At 37.4% G+C, this 24,894-nt stretch overlaps 1 protein-coding gene across 1 annotated transcript in view; it reads left to right on the top strand.

Moving 5' to 3' along the window:
• The window catches only part of LOC112462425 (neurotactin), a 40,675-nt gene extending 15,802 nt beyond the window's left edge, over window positions 1–24,873 (top strand). The window contains exons 3-7 of the mRNA XM_025028179.1: window positions 17,935–18,132; window positions 20,040–20,253; window positions 20,356–20,851; window positions 21,033–21,707; window positions 21,834–24,873. Coding sequence (XP_024883947.1) covers window positions 17,935–18,132; window positions 20,040–20,253; window positions 20,356–20,851; window positions 21,033–21,707; window positions 21,834–22,224 — 1,974 coding nt within the window. The 3' untranslated portion in view covers window positions 22,225–24,873. The remainder of the gene's footprint in view (window positions 1–17,934; window positions 18,133–20,039; window positions 20,254–20,355; window positions 20,852–21,032; window positions 21,708–21,833) is intronic.
• The last annotated feature ends 21 nt before the right edge of the window (window positions 24,874–24,894 follow it).

Below are 24,894 nucleotides of genomic sequence, written 5' to 3'. Positions count from 1 at the left end.
AAGATACCACTTGGGTTTTATTTCTTTAAAGTAGTTGCATAACAATTATCTTTCAAAGCAATATACATATTCTCTTTACAATTGGGGCAATTTAATTTAAAGATTTCACATCTTTTTTTGAAATACATGTCACTTGAGTTAAGTTAAGTAATATAATTTCGTGAAAAAGATATAAAGCTACCACTTAGGTTAGATACATGTCACTTGAGTTAAGTTAGGTAATATAATTTTGTGAAGAAAAAATTAAAGATTTCACATCTTTTTTTTGAAATACATGTCACTTGAGTTAAGTTAGATAATATAATTTTGTGAAAAAGATATAAAGCTACCACTTAGGTTAGATGTTTGAATTTACAAAATACATTGCGTGTACTTGGCACTTTTTTTACCTTTTTTGAAAAAGGTAATTTTGTACTCATATCACCTATTTTGTAGTGTTAAGCAAGGATCTGCAAAACATTTTCATTTTTTATTTTTTAATTATTCACAAAATTAGCAATAACAACAAATACATAAAAATGAATAATATTTAAGTAAAAGTAAATTATACATTTCTCATAAAAATTGAAGGAACACTAAATTTAAAAAAATTTTTTAAAATAGGAAAAATTCGAGCAGCTGTAACTTTGTTTAAAATGAATAAAATTTAAATTTTAAGCTTAAATCCTTTACTTTCGAAAGGTTACTATTATTCGTCCAATTTTTATTATGTCTAGACATAATTTTAATTCAGCGAATTTTTATTATGTCATGACATAATTTTAATTCTGCCGCTAAGGAATTTTTAAGTTGATTCTTATGAATCAAGCTTGAATTCGATGTCTAGGTGTTCCAGGTTGCCGATAACGAGGTCCACATAGTGCGCTCCATAGTTTTCGGTGTCCAGGTGTATTAATACGTTGAATTCGATGTCTAGGTGTCCCACGTTGCCGATGATGAGGACCACATAGTGCGCTCCGTAGTTTTCGGTGTCTACGTGTATTAATACCTCGAATTCGATATCTACGTGTCCTACATTTAGATTTAAAATTATTAATACACCTAGACACCAAAAACTACGAAGCGCACTATGTGAATCTCGTCATCGGCAACCTGGGACACGTAGACATCGAATTCGAGGTATTATTACATCTAGACACCGAAAACTATGAAGCGCACTATCTGGACCTCGTCATCGGCAACCTGGGATACCTAGACATCGAATTCAAGCTTGATTCATAAGAATTGACTTAAAAATTCCCTAGCGGCACTTTCTGCCAAGCGTAGAGAACCTTCTTTTCCGGCAGCGGTGATAATACGATGTAAGGATACGAAATCTCTCCAGATAAACATGAAGCAATTGATTCAATATATATTATATATATATATATACCTAATTTACCTAAATAGAAATCTTCCTCCTGACCGATAAGTCCATCGACCTATTTCGAAATACGCGCGCGATATCGAAACTGGCGATACCTGCGCCGCCAGCGTCGAAAAAGTGAAAGTGACATTTCTCTAATAATTATAATAATATTGAGACGTCGGCGTTAGGAGTATCTTAAAAATAAATTTTCACATTTGGACTTTGCGTCGCAATATCTCCGTTCGTAGGGCACGTAGCGGAATATTATAAGAGAAACCCCTCCCCCTAATTGGACCCCAAGCTATCGATCAAGCCTACTTAGAACTTGATCCGTTCACTCGTTATCGAGATCTCAACATCTCGGGTACTCGTAACCCGTCGCGTCGCGTAAAAGAGTCACGGTCGGTCTCGCTCCGCGTGTACTTGGCACGAAACACTACCGTGTCTCTTGATTTATACGAATAATACTACCGTATAAAAATAAGATTATGAATAATATTATTACATTATATTTTGTCGAATAATATATTGTAATAATAATTTAAACAAATAACGATTATTTATATATATTACTAATAATAATATAAATATAAAATTATTACACACTTATTTTTGTTTTCAAAACATATTAGAAAATTAATGAAAAAGTAAAGCAAATTCAATATAAATCAAGAAAATTAAGTTACATAATCAGAAAGAAATTAAATTATATATTGCTTATACAGGATATATAGTATAGTAATTTAAGGAGGTTCGATGGCTTCATCGGAGGGAGTAGTGGGACGCGGGGGTTCTGGAAACAGCGCACTAGCGTTTGAAGTAGTGGGAATGAAGGGGATTGCTCTGATTGGTCGCCGCGTGTATAATGCGTGCTACTGTTCACGTCGTTCACGACCATGACAGTCTATGCAGACGAAAAATCAAGCAATTTATGCTTTAATAATTAATTTTTCTACGAAATGTGCGGTAACCTTCCCCTTTCTTTCGCTCATTTATTTGTAAATTATTAAGTTACATGTGCAAATTTCTTTTTCTTTATCATTTGCATTTTTTCTTGCACTTATTTCATTCTGAAGGTATATGCAATATGTCATTTCCCATAAAAACCATAAGAACCTATGTTAAAAATGCAGCCAGTTTCATGCAATTTTAATATGTTGTTCTGGAATGCAAAATAGAATTATGTGAATTTTTTGGGAATTTTTCACCGTCCCGTTTTGAAATAAATCTACTCCTAAAATTGTACTTTTTAGGTTTTTGGAGTAGATTTTTTTCAAAACGGGACGGTGAAAAATTCCCAAAAAATTCACACACTGAGAAAAAAAATTTGTCAATCCCAAGTAATATTTAGTCCGATACGTTCAACTAAACATTTTAGTTAGTTAACTAAACATTAGTTAAATTAATTAATTCTTGATTAAAGAAACGAAATAAATTGATGAAACAACTAATATTTAGTTAACTAACTAAAATGTTTAGTTGAACGTATTGAACTAAATATTTCTTGGGATTAACAATTTTTTTTCTCAGTGCATAATTCTATTTTGCATTGCAGAACAACATATTAAAATTTCATGAAATTCTCTGGATTTTGTTGTAGCCATCGAACCACCTTAAATCCTTCTACATGCATGGTTAACATGCACGAATAACGAATAACGTGAATAGCAAATAATACATCTAATATAACAAATAATACAAATAAGTAATAGATAATACAAATAACGGACAAAATTGTAATTGAATAACGAACTAGATGAAATTTTATTCAAATAATGCCCATTTCTGCCTCGCGTTTATTTCCGCTGCAAGCAAAATAACAACTTTTATTTAAAAAAAAGTGATCGCGTATTTATAATTATTATCAATAATTATAAAGTGCCTGATTACGAGCAATCCGGTCGTTTCTGCCATCTGCTCCCCTTTCATTTGATCATTAGGTTTCCTGCCCTCGTTCCCGCTTCGCCTACTCTCCTTTTTCTCCCCGACACAGGACTGCTTTTTTGGAGGGGTCGAAACTTAGAGGCCAGAACCAGAATAACCAGAACCCCTACTCCTGCAGCCCGCCACATGGTTGGTTACGACACGTAGGCTCGTGTTCCTATCGATTCACGGATACCACACGCACGTTGTACCGCGTACAACGTTACGAGAAGCCGAGTAAATGAAAGTTTTCGCGAAAACCGCAAGGAATGGCGATAGACGCATGTCCAAACAGAGCATAAAACCGGTATAACCCAGATCGGGATATATCGTGATTTTGAAGAAGCAGAATAAAATAATTACGAATGAGATAAAATTACGAGAAAATATATTTATAAACTGGATATAAATAATGATATCTTCAACAAAAACGTAAGTATGATTGATGAAGTGTCGGCTTAAATTTAAATAATACAAAAGAAATTTTACATGAGAGAATTGCTCTTGTGTTTATAAATTTTTAACTTGTTGGGATGTAGAATCCCTGAGAATCTGTATAAATGCGCATAGAAGACCTATTTTTACGAGTTGAATTTTTCCAGAGGTAAAAATGATCAGATATAAGAGTGACGCGCACGCGAGGACGTTGTGTTTTCCGAATGATTGAATTAATTCATTGAATAAAGCACTCGACACATTTTTGTCACTGTAAGCTTGGGAGTGTCCCTCCCGAGAGTGTTAATTATCTGACGATTCATTAGGATTACGTCATTACAAGCAGGTGCAAATCTCATGTATTAAGCGACGCGTTTCTCGTCGCTCCGCGAGTCAGACGTAACGAGCGCGTTGCCCTCGTACGTTTGTACGTTTGTACGTTGGTTTTGTTTATGGCGTTTATATAACTAATTACAATGCATTCTCCCCCCCCCCTTTCTCTCTCTCTCTCTTTTATCGCCATGACAATAAAGAGCAATTCGGCGTCCCTGTCGTCGACACTCTCATCTCATCGAATTCTCTTCTATCCGTCTTTTCTTTTCTTGATGTCTCCTTTGCGTTCGTCTCTGATGGCGCACTCGCTGTGTAAACAGCGACGATCCGGATAATGGTCTTTGCATAAATCGTCACTCTCTATGAGGCGGTTGATCGCCTCGCGAACAACGTTTAAAACACTCGGCTCCTTTTGATACTTATCGACCACCGACAAAAATAACGCAACAAGAAAAGAAAATTATTACGTTCTCGATTCTGTTAAAATCGGAATTTGTTGGCGATTTAATTGATTATCGCGTGGAAATAAATCATCCTACAAATAATAATGACTAAACAACAACGTCGAAATCCTTGTTTAAATATGTATTTTGCTTTTCTATATTTATACTTAATTGACATATAGCTATTTAGCATTAAATTAAATTAATATTTGTATTATTATTTAGATTGTTATGTATAATAGATGATATATAAAATATTGAATTTACGTACTAAAATATTGTGTAATAATTGACAAAAGACTGATAATTTTTAACATTGTAAATGCGATTTATTTAGACCCGATGACAGGTGTCTGAAAGGGTACATAATCGCCCGTGGCAGTGACACGAAAACTTATGCAGATTTTGTCATTACCTCGGCGGAAGTTGTAGATTAGCGTGGCAATTAGCATGACTTTAATGTCGCTTTCGAAAAAAGACTTGCAAAATGAGATTCTAAACTCGGCAATAGGTAAAGAGAGAGAAAAAGAGCTCGTTTTTTCGCGGCGACACGCAAGTGCATATTTATAGAACGTGCCGGAGGGTGGCTTCCACGCGGCGCTTGTGGGCGCGGGAGGGTTAAGAGAGCCGGAGAAGGGTGAAAGTTGCGTCTGATATCGATTTCCGCTTGGTAGAACCCACCACCGATGGACGGTCGGATTCTCGTCGTGGTGCGAATCCCACCGGCGCGGCATGATGCGACGGTTGCCGCGGAGTCGTTTCCATGCTCGTGAAATTTAATTTAAACGGATTTCTCCTTATCTATGTGGCCAATCTAATCTAAATAGACCTGAAATCAGCCCGACCGCGAAATTCGATTTGACCGACGAGACACCGCGTATGAGTCTGAATGATATCTCCGAAAGAAGAAGCTTTGATCCTTTTCAAAGAAAAACGACCTTTGCAATATTAAATTAAATTAAATAATCAATATCGCTGAATACAATAAGAGTCATTAATATTGCTTCTTCTCAGTCAGGATTCTTTAAAAACTTTGAAGTTAACTTTTGTTTAGCGGAAAATCGCTGAGACGATTTACCCTAATTCTATTTTTAATATATGATTCATCGCGGTAATTAAAGTAAAATAATTGAGACATAAATAAAGTTTGTTAAAGCACATCTAAGATTAAAAGATTAAAAATGTGTAATCGTTGTTCCTGTATCTAGTTAAATTTAAAGAGCCAGAAACCTCTTCAATTGCTCCAGTAATCCAGTAAACAGCTATTTATGCGTTCGTAAAGCGAGGCGATTATTTCTGTTAATTGAATTGCCCAAGAACGGAACGTGGATTTATCAGGACATACGACATATGTAAATAAGAAATCACTTCTGGAAATATATTTAAACTTTATTTACGAAGAGAGATTTGTTGATTTCATTTACGATATTTGACATTTAAGCTGCATCTGCTCACCGTCCGTTAAATTTATTCTTTGAACTGAGAATAGATGGTCGATATAAAGTGCAGAGAAGACAGAAAGGGAGAGAAGAAGAGAAAGAATGAAATTACGCTTATAAAGCCACTTTCTTCTTTTTTCGCGTTTTATTAACCGTTTTTTCTCTTAAAAGCCATTATCCAACATTTACGTGAATATTGAAAACAATTCACCGAAATTTTTATTCGAGAATCTCTCTCACAGCCTCGATCCCCATCAGAATATCACGCGGGTTGTAAGTAATCCTCGGAGTTTGCCTCATAAAGCGATTAAAGGCCGAACGCTCGAGCAACGATTAACGATGTGATCGGTGCACAAGGCGCGAGAGTTTAACCGCTTTGCAAATCCTCGTGTGTCGTTCCCGGGAAAGATAAGAATTGTACGCGGGCGAGATGATGCACGCGTGTGTTTGACACTCACATGTATAAAAGGGCAGCGGAACTAAGCACTCTGCCGCACGCAAATATACGGCTTCGTGAATGGGAGGCGACGTGAAACTGGCTCCCGTGTATATTCGTAAAATAATAATACGCTTATACCGGAATCCCCGTGGACGAAACAGCGCCGGAAACGAGTAATTTTGCGCGTGTGCGCGTGCACGCGCGATCCGCAGATAAAGCGTATGTATTAAAAATATTCCACGCGGAGCGCATCTGGCGTATTTCGGTGCGTCGCGTCGTAGATCGTCATTTCCGGATATCCGTCTTCCCGGAAATGCAAATCGAACCTCTTATTCGACTGGGTGCGTGTCCAGTGTCCAGTAGTTTGTTTTCCTTCGCGCGAACCCGATTGTTGCGCCTTGTGCTATCTGGAAAATCCTTTGCTCACGTCTGAAAATTGATGTACATAGGGCCGAGAATGTTCAAACATATGGACACGATGAGGGGAGGTTGCCGGCATTATATCAAAAGGGGAAGAGGGAGGAATAGAGCTGGCTGGGGTGTCGCATTGTGAATACGACCGAGGAGGGGCGACAAGCCTGGTGCGATCAGTAGGTACTTATTGTACGCGACTCTCAAAGCGACGCCAAGGGGAGGAGATGAAATCGAAATGGCATTAATCATAGCCGTTATGACGTGCTAAGGAAACACATGAATAGTATAACACAGGAAAGATAAAGCAGAAGAGCGGACGTCAGAAAAAATTTGCGCGCGTTCCGCAACGCCTGTGTAATTAAAAGGCGAAATAAGTTGAGTAATATATTATATATTTTGTGTATATACACGGAACTCTGAAATTTAATTTATGTCGAAGCAAAGCTCAACGGATTATGAACGTCAGATAACGTTTATTAATTTATATGCATGTATTACGTACGCTGACATTTAACCCCTTGACTGTTAGGCGAAAAAAATACTTGTGAGTTAAGAAATGCTTTTGACAAAATGTTAATAAATACAAAAGATGCTTTATGAAGGTTTTTTGAGTCGCCAAATCTAAATCTGTGGTCAAAATTAAAATTTAAAATAAAAAAATTTATAAAAATTTTTATAAATTAATTTTTATGTAAACCGAGCGATATTTTAATTTTTTTAACCGTTATATTAAATCCGTCATTTTATTTAAAATTGACAAATTTTAATTTAAAAAACGGAATCAAAGGCTTCAAAAACTTTTCAAAATTTTTTATGCAAATTGAATCATATTTTGAATTATTTGCTTATCATAATGGCTCTTATTCTCAATTTTCTTTTAGCGATAAAAACGCGCTTTTATTTCTGAAATGCTATATATAGTATAATATATAACATGTACTATATATAGCATTTCAGAAATAAATGCGCGCTTTTATCGATAAAAGAGAGTTAAGAATATGGGCCATGTTGAATTCTTGAATTTTTATTTTGAATTTGAAATTAGTTATTTCAAAAATCTTTAAATACAAATTTTTACGTAAATCTAATAAGTTTTTGTATTTTTGGCCCGCCATATTGAATCCGCCATTTTGAATTTTGCAATTTTGATTTCAAATTTGAATTTAACAATCCTAAAAACATAAAAATATAGTATCCCATTTTGATTACTGCGATATAAATATCTTTTTTGAATGTGCGAATATTTCCGTCATGGAGCAGTCTTTGTTAGCCAGTTTTATTTTTGCGGATATTTCCGTCATTGACAATCAAGAGGTTAATCGCTTATGTATAGAATCACTGTTTGGATGTCCTGATTTCTTTTTATCTTACATCATCATTTTATGAAATTTTCTGGTGAATTTCTGTCTAATATTCTTGAATTTAATTTCTTTCATTTCTTTTGATTTCACACTTTGATACATACATTTGCGTTAAAATGGTTCGTACCCACAGTTGATTTATCTTTAATCAGTTCTTTTCAGTTCGCGTTAAAAATATTTAATTTATATTATTATAATTTTAATAAATATTTGTTTTTTTAAAATGTACTAGATGCCCAAAGCTTCCAATTTACGTATCACAATAAGTAATCTGTAACTTTGCGCAAAAGATAGAAAAATTATACTCGAGTAATATCATGTATCAAACTTGTAATTCGACTTGATTTATCGCTTCATGATTTTCTTTTGCTTTATGATTTACTGTTTGCTGTTTAAATCCACTGCATTTTGTTTGGCCCAACGTTGCAATTACACCTATATAACGCTCGCCACTTCGTTCTTCTTTATTCACATGATTTGCGTCTGCGATACGTTTAGTTGCCGTGCTGGTTGTTTCATGGGCGCCGTAATTTGAGCGTAGAGATATATTGCGAGATGAAAGATCGCGATGCCAGTCGCCGCGGTGGAAACACCCGGGGCGCTATTAGAATCGGTCACATAATGCAACGTCGAATCCAGGCTTTACGATCACGCGGTTTCGCCCAGCATCTGCCATCACCTCCGGCTCCAGAGAGTCGGCGGATACATAAGTCACTGCACATACCTAGTACCCAGCACGTCTGTAGACGTGCGTACATAATGTACTTTCTAGATACTAGCGCGGCAGAAACGGAGACATGAAGAAAAGTGGAAGAAGAGAGATTGAGAGAGAGAGAGAGAGAGAGAGAGAGAGAGAGAGAGAGAGAGGAAGAGAGAGGGAGAGAACGAATAGTCTCTGTCGAGAGGATGACTGTACAATATCGTCGGAGGACAATGAGCCGAGAGAGAGAGACTGCAACGCAGCGAAACCTGACAAAATACCTAGACGCGTTTTAGGAATGCGAATTCTCGTTCTCTTCAAGATTGTGTGTTGTCATTTGACTTAACTACCGTAATATTTAATATCCTCTCGTCCGGTTCAAATGGGTATTAATGTTTTATGATAGTTCCTTACGATGCATGCCGAAGAAACTATCCTCCTTTACAATCATTACATTGTAGTTGTACTGCTTTCGGACGCGAATATGTCAGACGTAATTTTGCTATTATACTATTGATATTATTTTTATTTTTAAGCTTTTTAATCACTTTATTGATGGTGATCTGGATTTGCTAAGAAATATCAATTTTAACATTCCAACTAGAGACTTAAGACAGTATTCAATCTTTCATATCGGGCAGTATCTTTGTATGGATACTTTGTATGGGACAAATTCTTGGATTAATAGGTTGTTAATGTTTACGAGCAATTATTCCAATAGGGTGGATGGATAAACTTCCGAAAAAACCTCTCACAACCGATTTTGATAAAATTTTACAGGTATGTAGTACTCACTAAATGTAGTCGAAACCCACAGTGTTAAGTTCCACAAATGCTTAGTTTCCGAGAAAAAAAATTAATTTTTCGACAAAATTAACGTCTTTCATGTTCTTGTAATTAAAAAAAAAAATTATATCTTACTCTATGAATTGAGAATAACATTAGAAAAAAGATAACCAATTGTTGTGTAGGTGGAAAAGTGTATGCGTGGAAGCAGTAGGTTCCGCTCCCCTGCGGGGGGCTCCACTACCGTTAAACTAGACACATAGTGTGTCTTGCAAAGTACATACGTGAACTTTCCACGCGTGGAAAGTTGTAAACCCATATGGCACCTCTGCAGTGGGCGATATGAAGTGGACCTCGTTTCGCGTGGAAAGTCGTAATGAGTCAATTAAATGAAAATAAAAAAATGCTTAAATTTTTAATTTTTAATAGATTTATTATGTCTTCAACCAGAATATACTTCTTTAATATCTGAAATTAATTTTGAAAAGGATCTAAATTGTGTTTGACTATATACAACTTTATTTAAACATTTTATGTCTTTATCTTTCTCATCGGTAAAAATCCATTTAAGGGCATTTATTTGGAGGCCAATTGAAACATTTCCACCAAATAATACGTAAATTGAGCGTGGAAAGTTTTCGGAAGTTCATCCAATAAATCAAACCAAAGTCTTAGCTTGGATATAAAAACGCTTTTTGTATTAGATTTTGTAAAATGTATGTTATTCTCTTTCTCTCACTATGTATGCTAAAGGGTATTTTCTTCCGTTGATAAAGATTATTATTATTATTATTTTATTATTATTAAAAACAGTGTTCTGCGCGACGTATATGTAATATATAAGTTAAATAAATTAATTGTGTTATGCGAAATTTTAAAATTTTTTATCGCCCGCGCTTTAGAAAATTTGAACGCAAAATGTATTGAGGCGAGAAATTGGACAGTAAAATAAGATAAAATGTATGGAGCGGATATATAAATCGGATGCGATAATCTCGAATGAAAAAAAAAAATGAGTCCGCGCAAAAGGGACGACTAAAAAGAGTTCGAATATAATAGCCGATTGATTTACATCGCGGGAAGATTACGAAAATCGGGAGGGGAGCTTTCGCGATAACGACGTTTCGTGTCGAGAGTCTCCCGCGAAGTGCGAAACGGTAAACGCGGGATTAACGGTCGCCCGATCTTATCATGCAAACGCTATCTCGATTTTTCAATGTGGCATGAATAATTTATTCGCTCATATATATATATATATATTTTTTTTTCCAAAAAGAAAAACAATAATCATGATATTATTTACAGCCTTCCTATACATCGAGCAGAATCTTGTCAAAAAGAAATGTAAGAAATCGAATACCAAATCTATTGGAAATTTTCGCGTATCCTTGACTCCGTTTACCGCGTAATAATACACTCGTATTTTCGTGTATTCCGCGATCCCGTTACCGGTTTGCAAATTGACCTCGCGCCCTCATTCGCGAACCAATGAATTCGGCAGACCGGAAAATTGGGGCTTTCCTTCGCGGTGGTCACCCTCGCTTCCGGCATGCCATCTGCGACACGATCTCGTCGGACAAAGAGAAAAAAGATATTATGGAACTGTGACGGCGCATTTTTAGAAACGGCCGTTTAGCGCTACACAACTTCGTTTAGCACTATGCTTCGCGTTCGACCGATCAGTCTTATTGTCAGTCGGACGGTCGGACATGACTAAATAAATGCAACGCTAATCAGAGCGCTAAGAGAGACCGTTGCATTTGATAGTTCGCTCGTTAATTTTTAGATCTCATCTAACATAAATAGGACGCTGAATTTTTTCTATAATGTCAATCGAAGATGAACTAAATCCGAAAAATATGTGTATTATTTAATAAAATGTTGGTAATGTTAGATATACGACAACGCGTTTGTTTATGCAGAAATAATTCATGTTGCCGTTATGAAGCAAATGCAATTTCCCTCAGAAATGGCAGCGAATTATTCTTCGTGCGGAACTATTGTAAGTCTCTCTATAAAAGAACGCCCTTCGTGTGGTGCCACAATGGGGCGACGATGTCCGTTATGTGTCGTGATGAAGGATACAGTCGCAAACACGACGATTCGAGTATATCATCAGAAAACCTTGATATAATATACATGGTGGGTGTGAAATCGTAGCACAAGCAAGAACAAGGTGATTTCTGCCAAAATAAGTCAAAATTGTAGAATAATTTGTTTTCGTGCGAAGCTTTGTTTTCGAAATAAATAAGGCTCCTGGATGGTCAGCCGAGAACTCTGCGTTGACGGTGGCAACGTACCGTCGCGGCAGAAATCAGAACTCTCTCCAATGGAGAATTCTGTCCTTCGTGACATGTTGACAACCTATTTTGTTGTGCATGCTATTTCTTTATTATTCGCTCTGTGCTTGTGCTCTAACGTTTAACGTATTCGTGAAAGTCGTAAAATTGACCGAAAAGTAAGATTTGCATGCGGAAGGAACGTTTTCACCTCCTTTCGATAGTCGTTAAACGGCTGTTTTTCCCGTATGTTTAGGCTTAATATTTTATGGCTGTTTGTTTATTGTCGAGGGAAAAGGGTAGTTTTCGGCCAATTTCGGAAGTGTTCTGAAACAATCTATAGTGATGTTTTATTGAAATGTTTATTTGAAAATGGCATGCACAACAAAATTGGGTGTTTTCCTCGCCTCGATAGTAAGAATCCAATATGGCCGCGGTGACCATCCAGGAGCCTTAAGTACACGTGCACTTGACTATGTCTCGACTAACGAATCTTGCTATAGACATAGGCAATGTCATTATTTGTTTCTTATCAAACCTATTATGTTGCATAGCTATCAGTTTCTGCCAAGTTTTTGCGATGGCAAGATATGATTCTTGCTTTAGGAGCTTGTGGCGGTAAGTCCCACAAGAAATTGTTCAATCATAGTTGAATTTGAGAAGAATAATTGACTGTGATTGGTCAATTTCTTAGGGCTTAAGGCTTAAAACACCTATTGTAGACTGGGACTAACACATGCGCTGCAGCTTGCTACTACAGCAACGTTATCCAAATCATTTGTACGCATTTCAAGAATTAAAAGCTCAACTCACCTTAGCAAAAATTCCTGAGTCCGTGATTAAAAGAGCACGGCTTTGCATTCAACAGGGAGGCCAACAGTTTCTTAAGTAAAATTAAAGTAAGAAATTAAAAGATTCATTTCCGAGGTCTCCAAACAAAAACACGAACAGAAATAGCAGTTTATATAGTCAAGTGCACGTGTACTTGATAGATTGTCAAAATCGTTTATTTCGAAAACAAAGCGTTGTACGAAAAAAAAATTACTCTACAATTTCGTCTTATTTTGACATGAGGAATCACCTTGTTTTCGCTTGTACTACGATTTTGCACCTATCCTGTATAATCCACGTTATTCTGAGTATCACATAATAATAATTATCCCTTTGTTATTAGTAGCCAGATCAAGGTTTTCAACATCATTGTCATCGAGATATACCCTGTATTAAAATCGAGCTCGCTCTTTCTGCGACGTTTCGCGCATTTGACAAGATAGTTGCGACATAAGTGAAACTGCAAGACTGCAAAGTTAAAAAATACAGCCGATTTGACTCTCGGAATCCGATTCCGATATATCATTCATGGAATGGGGTTTTCACAAGACTTGGCCACATAAAAAACGTAATAAATGTTTGGTTCAGACAGGAAAGCACTGTGTGTGATGATACATTTATTCTCGCATTTATTGCATGTCGAGCCACGTGCTCGCTCTCCACCGAGAACTGGCAGCCGGAAATAGATTCCGTTTTCGAATAAGAAAGCACCTCGCGCTGGTCTTTTCCTTACAAAAGCTGCTTCTTACATCAGTGTTATTCACTACCGTCTCACGCATTAGAGTGGATTCGAGATTTAAATCACTTTATCGGCTTAACGTCTTAAACTTGAAACTTTCTAGCTTCACCAGCTGTTGCAAGTTTCTTATTGTCGTTACCCTCAACATTTCCAAGATTTCATTTATTACGTAATAATGAATAAAACACCAACGTAAATTAGACGTAAAAGCACGGAATTGTACACTGTTGAAAAATTTATGTTAAATATAACATAAATCGCATGTCTCAAACAGTCCACTCAAATTTTTGTGTTAATTTAACATAATATGGATGTGTTAAATAGTAACACCGATACTATGTTAAAATATTTCAACAGAAAAGAAATGTAATTCTGATCGTAATTTGAGGTTAATTATATGTATACATTTAACATAACTTTTATGTTAAAGGTAAGATTGTAAGATAAAATCAACACTTTTTTTCTGTAAATTTTAACACATTTAATAAATATGTTCAAATTGTGATATATACTTTAATATATTCTTTAAATTATTTTAATAATTTTACATTTTAAATTTGTTAAGTTCACTTAACATACCAGGCATATATTAAATCTACACATGTATGTGTTGATTATTTTACACAAAAATTTTAACAAAGACCTTTTTTAACAAACTTACAAAAATTTTCCAACAGTGTAGGTTTGGCTTAGCCGCGAAATAATCCTCGACTTGTCAGTGGGATAATATATGGCCGATTGTAACGAGCGTTTATTAAATGTATCCTGCGACCTGAAGAATCGCAGTCACGATGCGTGACCTTGAGACACCCGTTGCGTGAAATTTATTTATAGAAATTTGGGCGCGGAATCTCCCCGAATGACACTCGGGAGAAATACGCATTACTTGAACCTGGAAGCAACCGAGCGTTACTGTGTGCCCTGTAATAAAAGGATACTTCGCATCTCCAATTTTAATCTTCAATCGTCTGCACTTAGGTACTAGCATTGACACACAGAACCTTCTTTTGCAAAGTTTCTTTTAAAGATGTTCGCAGTTTTCCTCATCTTGAGTCTGTAATTATTTTCCATCTGTAAAATGAATATTTCTATAGAAAGAGCTAATCTTGGAAATAATTGTTTGCCTTAAAAATTGTTCGAGTCTTCAAAATAACTGCAGTGATACAGAAAATTGAATATATTACTTGAAGTGGGCGCGGAGCAAATGGATCGTCGTCCGCATAGTAGAGTCTAATGGGATTATCATGGCAGATATTACATTTATTAATAACATCAGGTTTTTTTAAAGAGAAAGCTCGAGGACTCACCAATATCGTATAAATGAACATCACACGTGCATGCGTGCGTGCGTGCGTGCGTACGTGCACTCGGAGACACATGTGGCGAGCGACCGCGCCACGCGACTCCACTTGAGAGCATTCGAGGTCCAAATATAGCAAGCACATACGTACATATAAGCACCAAGCACATCCCTACGAGCGAGAGTACGAGATTCAATGCCTCGAATAATCGGCTGACGCGCGGAATTGGACGATCTAAAAGAGTCAGAAGCGCGGGTATGAAGAAACATCTCGCTTTAATTGGTGCTGCGGAATAGCACAAATTAATGGCTCAGACGCTCCAAAATTATAACGGAGCTCTGCTAGTTGAGTTTAACTTGTCTCAATGCGTTTAATACAATCTCCATTCGATAATCTGCAAAGTATTATACACAAGAAAAAAATTTAGTTGCTTAAATTTGGTATAGATTTAATCCAGAAAAAGAATCCAGATACCTATAATTATTTCTATCAAATATTCCAGTTACAAAATATCAAGATAACCAGAAATTCTGTTTGAGATAACCAGAATATCTTTCTGTACATTCTGTACTGTCTTGTTGATGTCTTATTAACGTTCGAAAACACACATTTTTCTCATTATTGGATTATAAAAAGTACGTTTAATGACTAAAAATATTTTAAATTTTAATTACACTCTCTTTTTACGTTTTTTTTTACGCGATTCTTTTTATGCGGTTTTTCTAAATAACGCGGTTTCTCGAAAAATTGTAATCTCTCCTGTACATGTATAGACTTTAATTTTAATTTCTTCATTAATAACGAATTAATGAAAATTTCTTTTATCGAACACTTGTCCCTCTATATATTATCATGTTGAAAAAACGAGTAAAAACCGTAGACAGACAGTAGGCAAATAAATCATAATGTGATAATAAAAAAAAATTTGGTTAATTACATAAGTATATGTACTACTTTTTATTTAAAGTGTCCATATTGCACCTCGAGAAGGATACTGTCACAACTCAAAAAAATTCAATTTTGAATTAAATAATTAAACCCATAAAAAGTATATGCCTAAAATGTTAGCTACATTATCACAATAGTGTCACAAGCCTATATATGGGCTATATGCGAAATCCGCTGCACGGGGCAGAAGTGTTATTATTCTTTTAAACTGATTATATTGCGGTTTCCTGGATGAATCTGTCATAAGTGAATCGACAAGTGAATCACAGCAGATTCAAAAAACAGTATAAATTTTATTATAACAAAAGATATCGTAATTGTAATTACGTTAGTTACCTCACAATGAAAAAAAATTGAGTTTTTCCACTCTCCTGAAAATTGTGAATTTTTGAGTTGTAACAGTATTCTTCTCGGAGTGGAATATGCTGTCAGCGCGCACGCACGCACACGCACACACGCGCACACACACACACACACACACACACACACACACACACACACACACACAGATCCTAGAGAAGTAATCCATTTTCTCAATATATATTACAAAATGTTTTTTATCACATGGTTGGCTTAAATACAAGTACTTTTTACACGGTATAGACGCATACCGAGTGAAAAAAACCATGTAATAAGAAAACTTTCCCAAATAGCACCATTTTTTACGCGGTTTTTCAAAATAACAGTTTTTTTACGTGGACCATATCTACCGCGTAAAGATATATCTTTTTTTTATTTACATCTAAAAATTAAGAAGCTTTAGAGATGTTGTCTGATGTAACTTTACCGAAATAGCATGATAGCATGATAGTAATTATATTGAAACGCGATTCTTCCAACGTAATAACATGGCAAAGTCGATTTATCGCAAGTAGGAAGCATTGAACTTTTGCAGCCGATTACGCCTTGCGTCAAATGGCGATACCAAGAAGATGATTCAAGAGCAATATATGTCTGTTTAATCTAGTTGGGTAAGGGTTTACGTACTAACGGTTCTGGCAATCGTAAAGCTATTAACTTAAATTGTACATCCTGCAGTGTTCATGGAACTCGTTGTAATTGATAGCAGAAGTTTCAAGTACCTTCAAGTCGCTTTAAACGAGCGTACTAATTCTAAGCATTACGATTATCCGTGATGTTTCCAGAGCTGCACTACAGTTCACGCTAAGGATGGCATTGTATATTTGGTGGTTTGACTTCAATATATTTGAAAGATACGATGCGTAAAATATATTAATTACACAATTATGTTTTGTACTTCCCGTCTCTCTTTGATTCTTTAGTCTTCGAACGGGTTTCTAAAATTGCATTTATAAAACTACATATTTCGCATAATATATTTTCCTTTTGTAAACATTTTTTTCGAGCGTTGGCGTTTATTTTTCTCGCTGTTGTTGCACCTCTTTTAAAATAAACTCCTTATTCACACGTGGACATAGAGTTCTATCTCTGTTTACTCGCAGACAACCAGGCTCGATTCGAACCGAGATGTTTGAGGTATATGACATCCCAAGGCAACTGGCTCCGAAATGTAGCGCATAAGATCGAACCAGCGGTCGCAAGTTATCGTCCTGAAAGCGTTCAAGTCCAAGGTTTCAAGACTCCGAGGAGTGGTGCTACTCTAAAAATAATAATCTGTCGCGCACACGACAGAAAAGAAGAGCGTCTGGACTCCGGACGAACGTCTGGCGACGACGACGACGATGACGACGACTGCGCATCGTCATCCGCGGTCGCTCTTTGTCCCGTCGAGGTTGACCTTGATTCCACTGTCAGCTCTTCGATGCTTCGAAATTAAATAATCACCTTGGTTTTCAACCCCGACGAAACTCGACGTTCTATGCGGCAAACAAATGTCGTATGGTAGCACTAAATATGTTCTTTATGTGTGGCAAACAGCCTCCGTATTCAATTCTTTCTGTTTTTTAAAGGATGAGCTTATTATATTCGTTCCACTTTAAGTGCGGGATATAGAGAGAAAAAGAAAGTTTATCTCACACTATTCTTTAGAATAGAATAAAATTGCTAAAACAATAATTTCCTTCGAATTATACTGTTCATGCTGCTCTTTTATCTTTAAAGAATACGTTACGAGAAAAGTAGCTAGGTGAAAGGAGAGCAATATCGTCCTTTAAAGGGACAGATGTCAAAGACCGATTTCTCCTATTTTCGGCACGTAACACTATATAAGTATAGCTTGCTTAATCAATTTCAGGATGACGAGACGAAACCGACGGAGCCCGCGGATGCGGAATCAACCCCGGCGGTGACAAAGGAGACCGAGCAAAATGCTTTGTCTGCGGAAAAGCCTACCACGCCCGCTAAAGATTCTAAGGAGAAGGAAGGGCGAAAGGGAATCTTGAACGCTATTCGGATACCTTTGGTGTCGTCCGTTTTCCCCAGGAGGAAAAAAGTAAGTGTCGCTTGAGCTAAAAAAATATTTTATCTCAAATTTTCTGAAGACAGATAACATCGAAATAATTTGGAAGTCAGATTAGGTAGCTATATAATACCCAGTTGACACAGAGCATTGGTTACATTACATCTATGTTATAATTTCGCACTCAACAATGTAAATGTAATATAATAACATGTGTGTCAATGCTCATTATCGACTGGGTAGAAGCTCGGTAATATTTAGAATTGATCCACATCCAGGTTTGCGTTTAGTTGCGCAATGAAAGCTCATTGTGGTAAAGATTAACTCTATTCTCCTGCGAGAGAAATTCTCGTACTCGACATTAATTTATCTAGACGGTGAGAATATGAACTGTCCGAGCGCGATTTCACCGTTTTTTTTTTTTAACCGGAATAAGGGTCGATTCAAACACAGCCGTGCCGTACCCGTACCGTATCCGTATCGTTAACATTAGACAAGGATGGAGACAATAGGAATCCTTGTCTAATGTTTCTGTCCGTGATACGGTACGGATACGGCACGGCTGTGTCTGAATACTCTGAATCGACCCTAACAACAACATAAAGGAGAAAAGCGTATTTTTGTGCGACTGCGACGCAACGAGAATGCATAAAAATCATATAGCCAACTTGTATTTAATCCGTAAGCCGTTTATTCGAGAAGCTCGCGTACTCAAATCTCGAGCACGTACGACTCTTTCCTGAGATGTCTTCTATCCTGTTCCAGTATCTTCTTTTTCGTCTTTCTGAACTCCTCTCTCGATTTCTCTTGCACTCCAAGCGCCGAGATAGCTTTGATGCTAGGAATATGTATAAGATACTCGTCTGAAGTAGCGGTCCAACCTACGCAAAAAGTGAAAAACAAATTGTAACTTTTTTATAAGGAGATTTTGTTTACTTTCCGGCGTTGAACTAATGAATCTTGTACGTGAATCCTCTTTGGATTATGTCAAATCGCGGGGAAATCTTGAACGCGTGATCGAGTAAATTAATAATAACGTCTCGCTTGCGTATGACGTAGTTAATATTCGTAATTCTATAATATTATGGAAGATATCCTATAGGTAGAGTTTCTGAGAGAGGTTCCGTTAAAAAGGCATATGATACTTACGTGTAGAACGCATGCACTGCGAGTAGGTATTTGTATCCGGATGTAAATTATACCTGTGCGAGTGCCGATTCCTTTTTGTTCAGCTGTTTCACGTCTTTCGCATCTTCGATGTACCCAGTGCATGGTGTCGCATTTAATTTTAATATTCTCATATTAGGATATTATAGTTATATAAATTTTCTACATAAATAAATATATATATATATATATATATATGTATTTTTTTTTTTTTTCAAAAACTAGATTTTTATTAAATATATATTATAATATACGGGTATCAGACCACCCGTCACCCGATTTTTCCACAAACGCGAGGTAAGGAAGTTGGAAAGAAATATTATCAAATGAGAATATTTCCGTTTTCCGGAACTGACCGGAAGTAATATCAACTACTTATCTTATCAACAGTACTTATCGCATCAACAGGAATAGTAGCAACTATAATATAAGGTCAACTTTGAAATCTCAAATGGGAATGTAATGTCATGTAGAAAATATCGTTGGATAGCATGACAAAAGAAACATCTTTTATTTGAACATAATCACAGTATATCCCACCGTTGAGAAGAAACGACCGGTAAATTAAAAGATAAAGGCGTCGAAATAAAAACGCAAAGTTTCATGTCCGAAAAAAGAAACATATTTTATTGTATATGTATATACAGAATGTCTATAGTAATTACCGAGCAACTTCTCGTGGGCAGGTAGAGCGAATTAAACTAAACAGAATTATAAATTAATACTCGTAGTTTGATTAATCTACTCTTTTCTAAATAATGCTTCTCTTCCAGGAAGTCGATGCCGAATTAGGACAGACTGGCGCCGCCGGATTAGCGAGTGTCGAGACACTTGACGACGGCGCTGCCGAAAAGAGTCCTATCACTAACGAAGATGGCATGGAAACCGTGCGACTCGACGGAGAGGATGGGACTGATCACGCTGAACCACCAAAGCATCCCTTGGCGGTGTTTATATCCGCGCTCCGAAGACGCGTGGTTGCCTCAGGTACATGAATACAAAGTTTTATCTCGTGGTATTTAACAGCATATTCATTCGTATTAATCACAATAATATACGAAATTGATATATACTTAAACTGGCCTATAGTGGTGACCGTGCTGGTCCTGCTCAGCGTCATCGTTATCATCTGTATCGCTTTCGCCGGACCCAGGAGAATTCCTACCCAGCCCCTGAAGAACGGCAAGTACATCGAGGCGGTGACGTCGTGCGGTCCAGTGCAGGGCATCCTCGAGGATGGCGCCTACGCGTTCCGAGGCATTCCATACGCGATGCCGCCGGTCGGCAACCGTCGCTGGCAATCGGCCGAATCTCTGAGCCGCATCGAGCACTGCTGGAACGGCACTTACCTGACGCACAACACCTCGAACAGCTGCTGGCAGCGTGAGATATCCGGTCGCATGGACGGCGTCGAGGATTGCCTCTATCTTGATGTGTTTACACCAATGGTCGGATACGACTCCCCGTTACCCGTGGTCGTTATGATCGGCGCTGAAACTCTGAGCGGCGGCTCGCCCGGAGTGATGCAACCTTCAGCCAAGCTGGCGCGCGTCCGCGATGTCGTATTCGTGCGGCCAAACTTCCGGTAAAATATGGAACTTACTACTTAAACGCATTCCTGCCTTCGTTAGTCAAAACATTTTCTCTATCGTTGAACGTATATTTTAGCAAAATAATCAGTCTTTTATCTGCAACTGGTTCACTGTTAACGTGAGTCCAAAATAATTAAAAGAATACTTACAGTTAAGATATTGATTACATTCCAGAATGGGAATTTTCGGATTTTTGGCGGTCGAACCACTCACCAGAGCGACCCACCCTCCAACTTCGGGAAACTACGGATTATCAGACATCATAGCAGCCCTTCAGTGGGTACAGTTGAACATCGAGAACTTCGGCGGCAACAAGTCGTCCGTCACTCTGTGGGGACATCGGGCGGGTGGCACTCTCGTGACGACGCTGATCGGCTATCGTCGAGCCAAAGCTCTTTTCTCGAAGGCGTGGATATCCAGCGGTAGCGCGATCTTTCCGGGCAAGGAGCTGGAAAAGTCTGAGAACATAAACAAACAATTTCTTGAATCGATTCGCTGCAGCGACGCCGCCTGCCTTAGAAGCAAGAGCGCCGAAGATCTCATGGACGCCGTGCCGGCGATGTGGTACGTGAGTAACGCGGGTCTGCCGGAAATGAAGGAAGCCGGAACTTCCTACATGGAAAGGAGGCACGAGTGGCTCGTTCTGGACGGCACGATTCTTCAGGAGCACGTCGGCCAGATCTTGGCGAATAAGGATAATCTTATGAAAGTGGTAATGGGCACCACCGCGCACTCCGGTACCCCGTCACGATATCTGTCACCGAATGTCACTCTTAACGCCACGCAAGTCGAGAGCATCATACGAGAATCTCTACTCGGGACTTCGGGCTATGCAGACGAGGCTCTGAGGTGAGCGAGCGAATGTTACGATTAACGATCGACGATAGAGTACTTAGAATAGTTATTTTAAAATCTTTTTATCAATTATCATAAATAATAATAAAACGTATGTACATTATGTGTACTATTTTGTAGGCGCTACAATGCTACGTTGAAAGGATTGGTCACAATGATCTCCGACATTCGTGTAGTATGCCCGTTGTTGACGCTTGCCAGGATGAAAACCAACATACCGTTTTACGTAGCTACTCAGCCACGTCGACAGTATTTGGCAGATCCTGATAGCGATGCCGCGGCCATTCTGGGGACCTACGCTGCTGTTACGCCCGAGGAGAAGAGACACGTGTCGGCTATGCAACAGCTATTCAACCATTACGTGTGGCACGGCGAAGTCGCGCAGGCCGATCAATCGGGCGCGAAGCGAGTCTTGGTTGTCGGTCAGGACACGCTGCTCGCGAAAGGCTATTCAAACTGCGATTTCTGGATAGAGAAAAACATCGTACCTATGTACGGTCGAGTCGATTAAAAAATCTTTTTTGCTGTGCAAGTCTGCGTGCTAGGATCTGGGAACCCGCACCTCGAATGGCTCGCATTGTCCGTTGAAATTTCGCGGACGTTGATCCTCTCACGACACATATATGTACTTTGACTACTTAAATAGATCGAATACGATAAACGGTCAATGAGATTACGCAGATTAACGAACAAAGATCATGCCTTTGTGGTGCGACGTATAGTAGTACCTGTCTAATCATGACAATTAATTAATGTAAAAGCCAAAATATAAAATAGCGATAAAAAAAGGGAAAGAAGTAAAGAAATGTATGTAGATATCTGTGTATACCGACGTGAGTTCGTTCTCAATGCTGAAGTATGACGATATTTTACAAACTGTATAGCAACGAGAAATGAATGTTGTTCTTTGTATCCGAGATAAACGAGCGTCTGACCACAAGGCACGATGGACTTTTATGTATGTGTAAAAATGTGAATCAAACTGTAATATATTGCATAAAGGCAGCAAAGTGTGCCGAGGAAGACGCGTAGGGGAACACGAGCATAGCTTAGGAAACAAAAGGATCGACAGTTATATTATACAATTACATATTCTTTTAAGGCGTGAGTAAGTGAGTGCGAGAAGGATAAAAGGAGCAACAATCTTCGACAGTCTTCTAAGATCTCCGGGTCAATCGCATTTTCGATGAAAATTTCCCTAATTCGAGCGTAGAACCGACGCCTCAAGTTAAAAATTTTTGGCTTATTACGCAAAAAGAGTATCTTATTCTTCATACGTCTCTTCATATTCAGCTCATATTAGACATAAAATAACGTAAAAAAAACTCAATATAAACCAATAGTTAGTAGATTATTGGCGCATCACCTCAGCGAGAACGAATTCGTATCCCTACACATAACGGACCATGCTCTTCTACTACGGGAAGTATTCTTAGATCAGGAGGTTTGTCTCTCTGGGGAATCACAAGTGGGACATGTGCGTTTATGGAAACGGTATTCTATTCGGACGGAATAGCTTTCCTTTATACTAACAGTTTCTTCTTTTGTATGAAAATACATTTTTTTATTACCGGTATTTCTTTACACATTTATAACTTATTGCTAGAGAAAGCGGTTCTCTTCTACGGCGAGGGAATTGCAGACTGAACCAATATACGAACAGTATTTATCTATCCATTTAATGAATCTTCGTGCAGGCTTTCTGTAGGGAATTCAGACTGAAACTGCCAAATTTGGTACTTTTTATACTGCGTAACATTACATTACATTATTCGCTTGAATGATAAAAATTCTATCGTTGCATAGTATTCGGACTTTGCGTATATAAAAGATAAAAATAAACAAGCTACTCGCACGATCGATAACTTTCCTGCGCGTTTCTCTTCCGTAAACGCGACTCGTGTCCCGGAAACGATAACGATCTTGATATTCTTCTATGAATCTTTTTTTACATTTTTACGATTTACGATTATTACTCAATGTGTTATTAAGTATAATTTATTTTCACTAATATGTGATAAAGTAGCACTTACTCGAGAAATCTGTACGTTGTTTTATTTTTTATTTTATAGATAGGTCGTCTTGCATAATTCATTAATTTCCATTATCTTAATATTATCCATGCAAATAGAACAATGGCATTCGTAACAAACGTCCGTTGTGACTGATCGCAAGTGATTAAGAGTTCCACGGAATTCTAAGTATAATTGCTAGTATATCTTCATCCGTACGTGGAAGACATTTGGATCTTTTGAGAATATCTATAGCAACGAAACCACATAGTATACATATAACGAGCGTTGTATTTTATATAAAGGGATAAATTTCAGAATAGTATGTATAATTTTCTGAATATTTTGGATATTCGCTTCTACGTACGTGTTGCCGCGACTCTTTATGCGCGGAGATTAATATGTAAACGCATGTACGTTATCTCCTCGAGCAAGTAAAATATGTGTGTACGTACTCACCGCGTACAAATTGCATATCCTCGTACAATTTGATTGCAATTACAGTGTGGCTAGGTAATACATGCAAGAAATATTACTGGTGACTTATTGTACTCTTGAATGTTTAGCGATACTAAGGCAATTGCATTCCATCGAAACTTCATGCAAATGCTTGTGTTATTCTGCTCTTTATTCGCTTCACTTTCGGACGTATACTATAATCACAATAAAACCATACACCCGATAAAAACAATACGTGGATCCACGTTATTGCTACGTGGATTCGACGAAATTACGTGGATTCGACGTGGATATGACGTGACTGTTTTTATCGGGCAATAGCTAAATTATTCTCAGATTCAAAATGTCGTTTAGAATATTCTCTGTATATTTTAATATTTTTTAAAGAGATGATCGCAACGATCTAACAATAAGCGAAATAAATATACTTTTTTAGCAAGTATCCTTAAAAAAAAGAACTTTAATTAATGTATTAATTATTGAAAGATAGATATGGTTCTAATTCATAAGCATAATATCGACACGACAGATGATTCGTCGACTTATTTATACGGTGCGATAGTATTTTGATATATATCGCGAGTTAATTATAAGTATAGAGCGAGAAATTGATTTGTATGTATTATATAGGGCCTCGTACTATCGGGTATATATATATACATATGTGTGTGTGTGTGTGTGTGTGTGTGTGTGTGTGTGTGTGTGTGTGT

Source organism: Temnothorax curvispinosus, unplaced genomic scaffold (assembly GCF_003070985.1).
Source record: "Temnothorax curvispinosus isolate PA1 unplaced genomic scaffold, ASM307098v1 QBEX01012418.1, whole genome shotgun sequence".
In the NCBI taxonomy this organism is placed as follows: domain Eukaryota; kingdom Metazoa; phylum Arthropoda; class Insecta; order Hymenoptera; family Formicidae; genus Temnothorax; species Temnothorax curvispinosus.
This window is presented reverse-complemented; position numbering and strand designations above follow the sequence as displayed.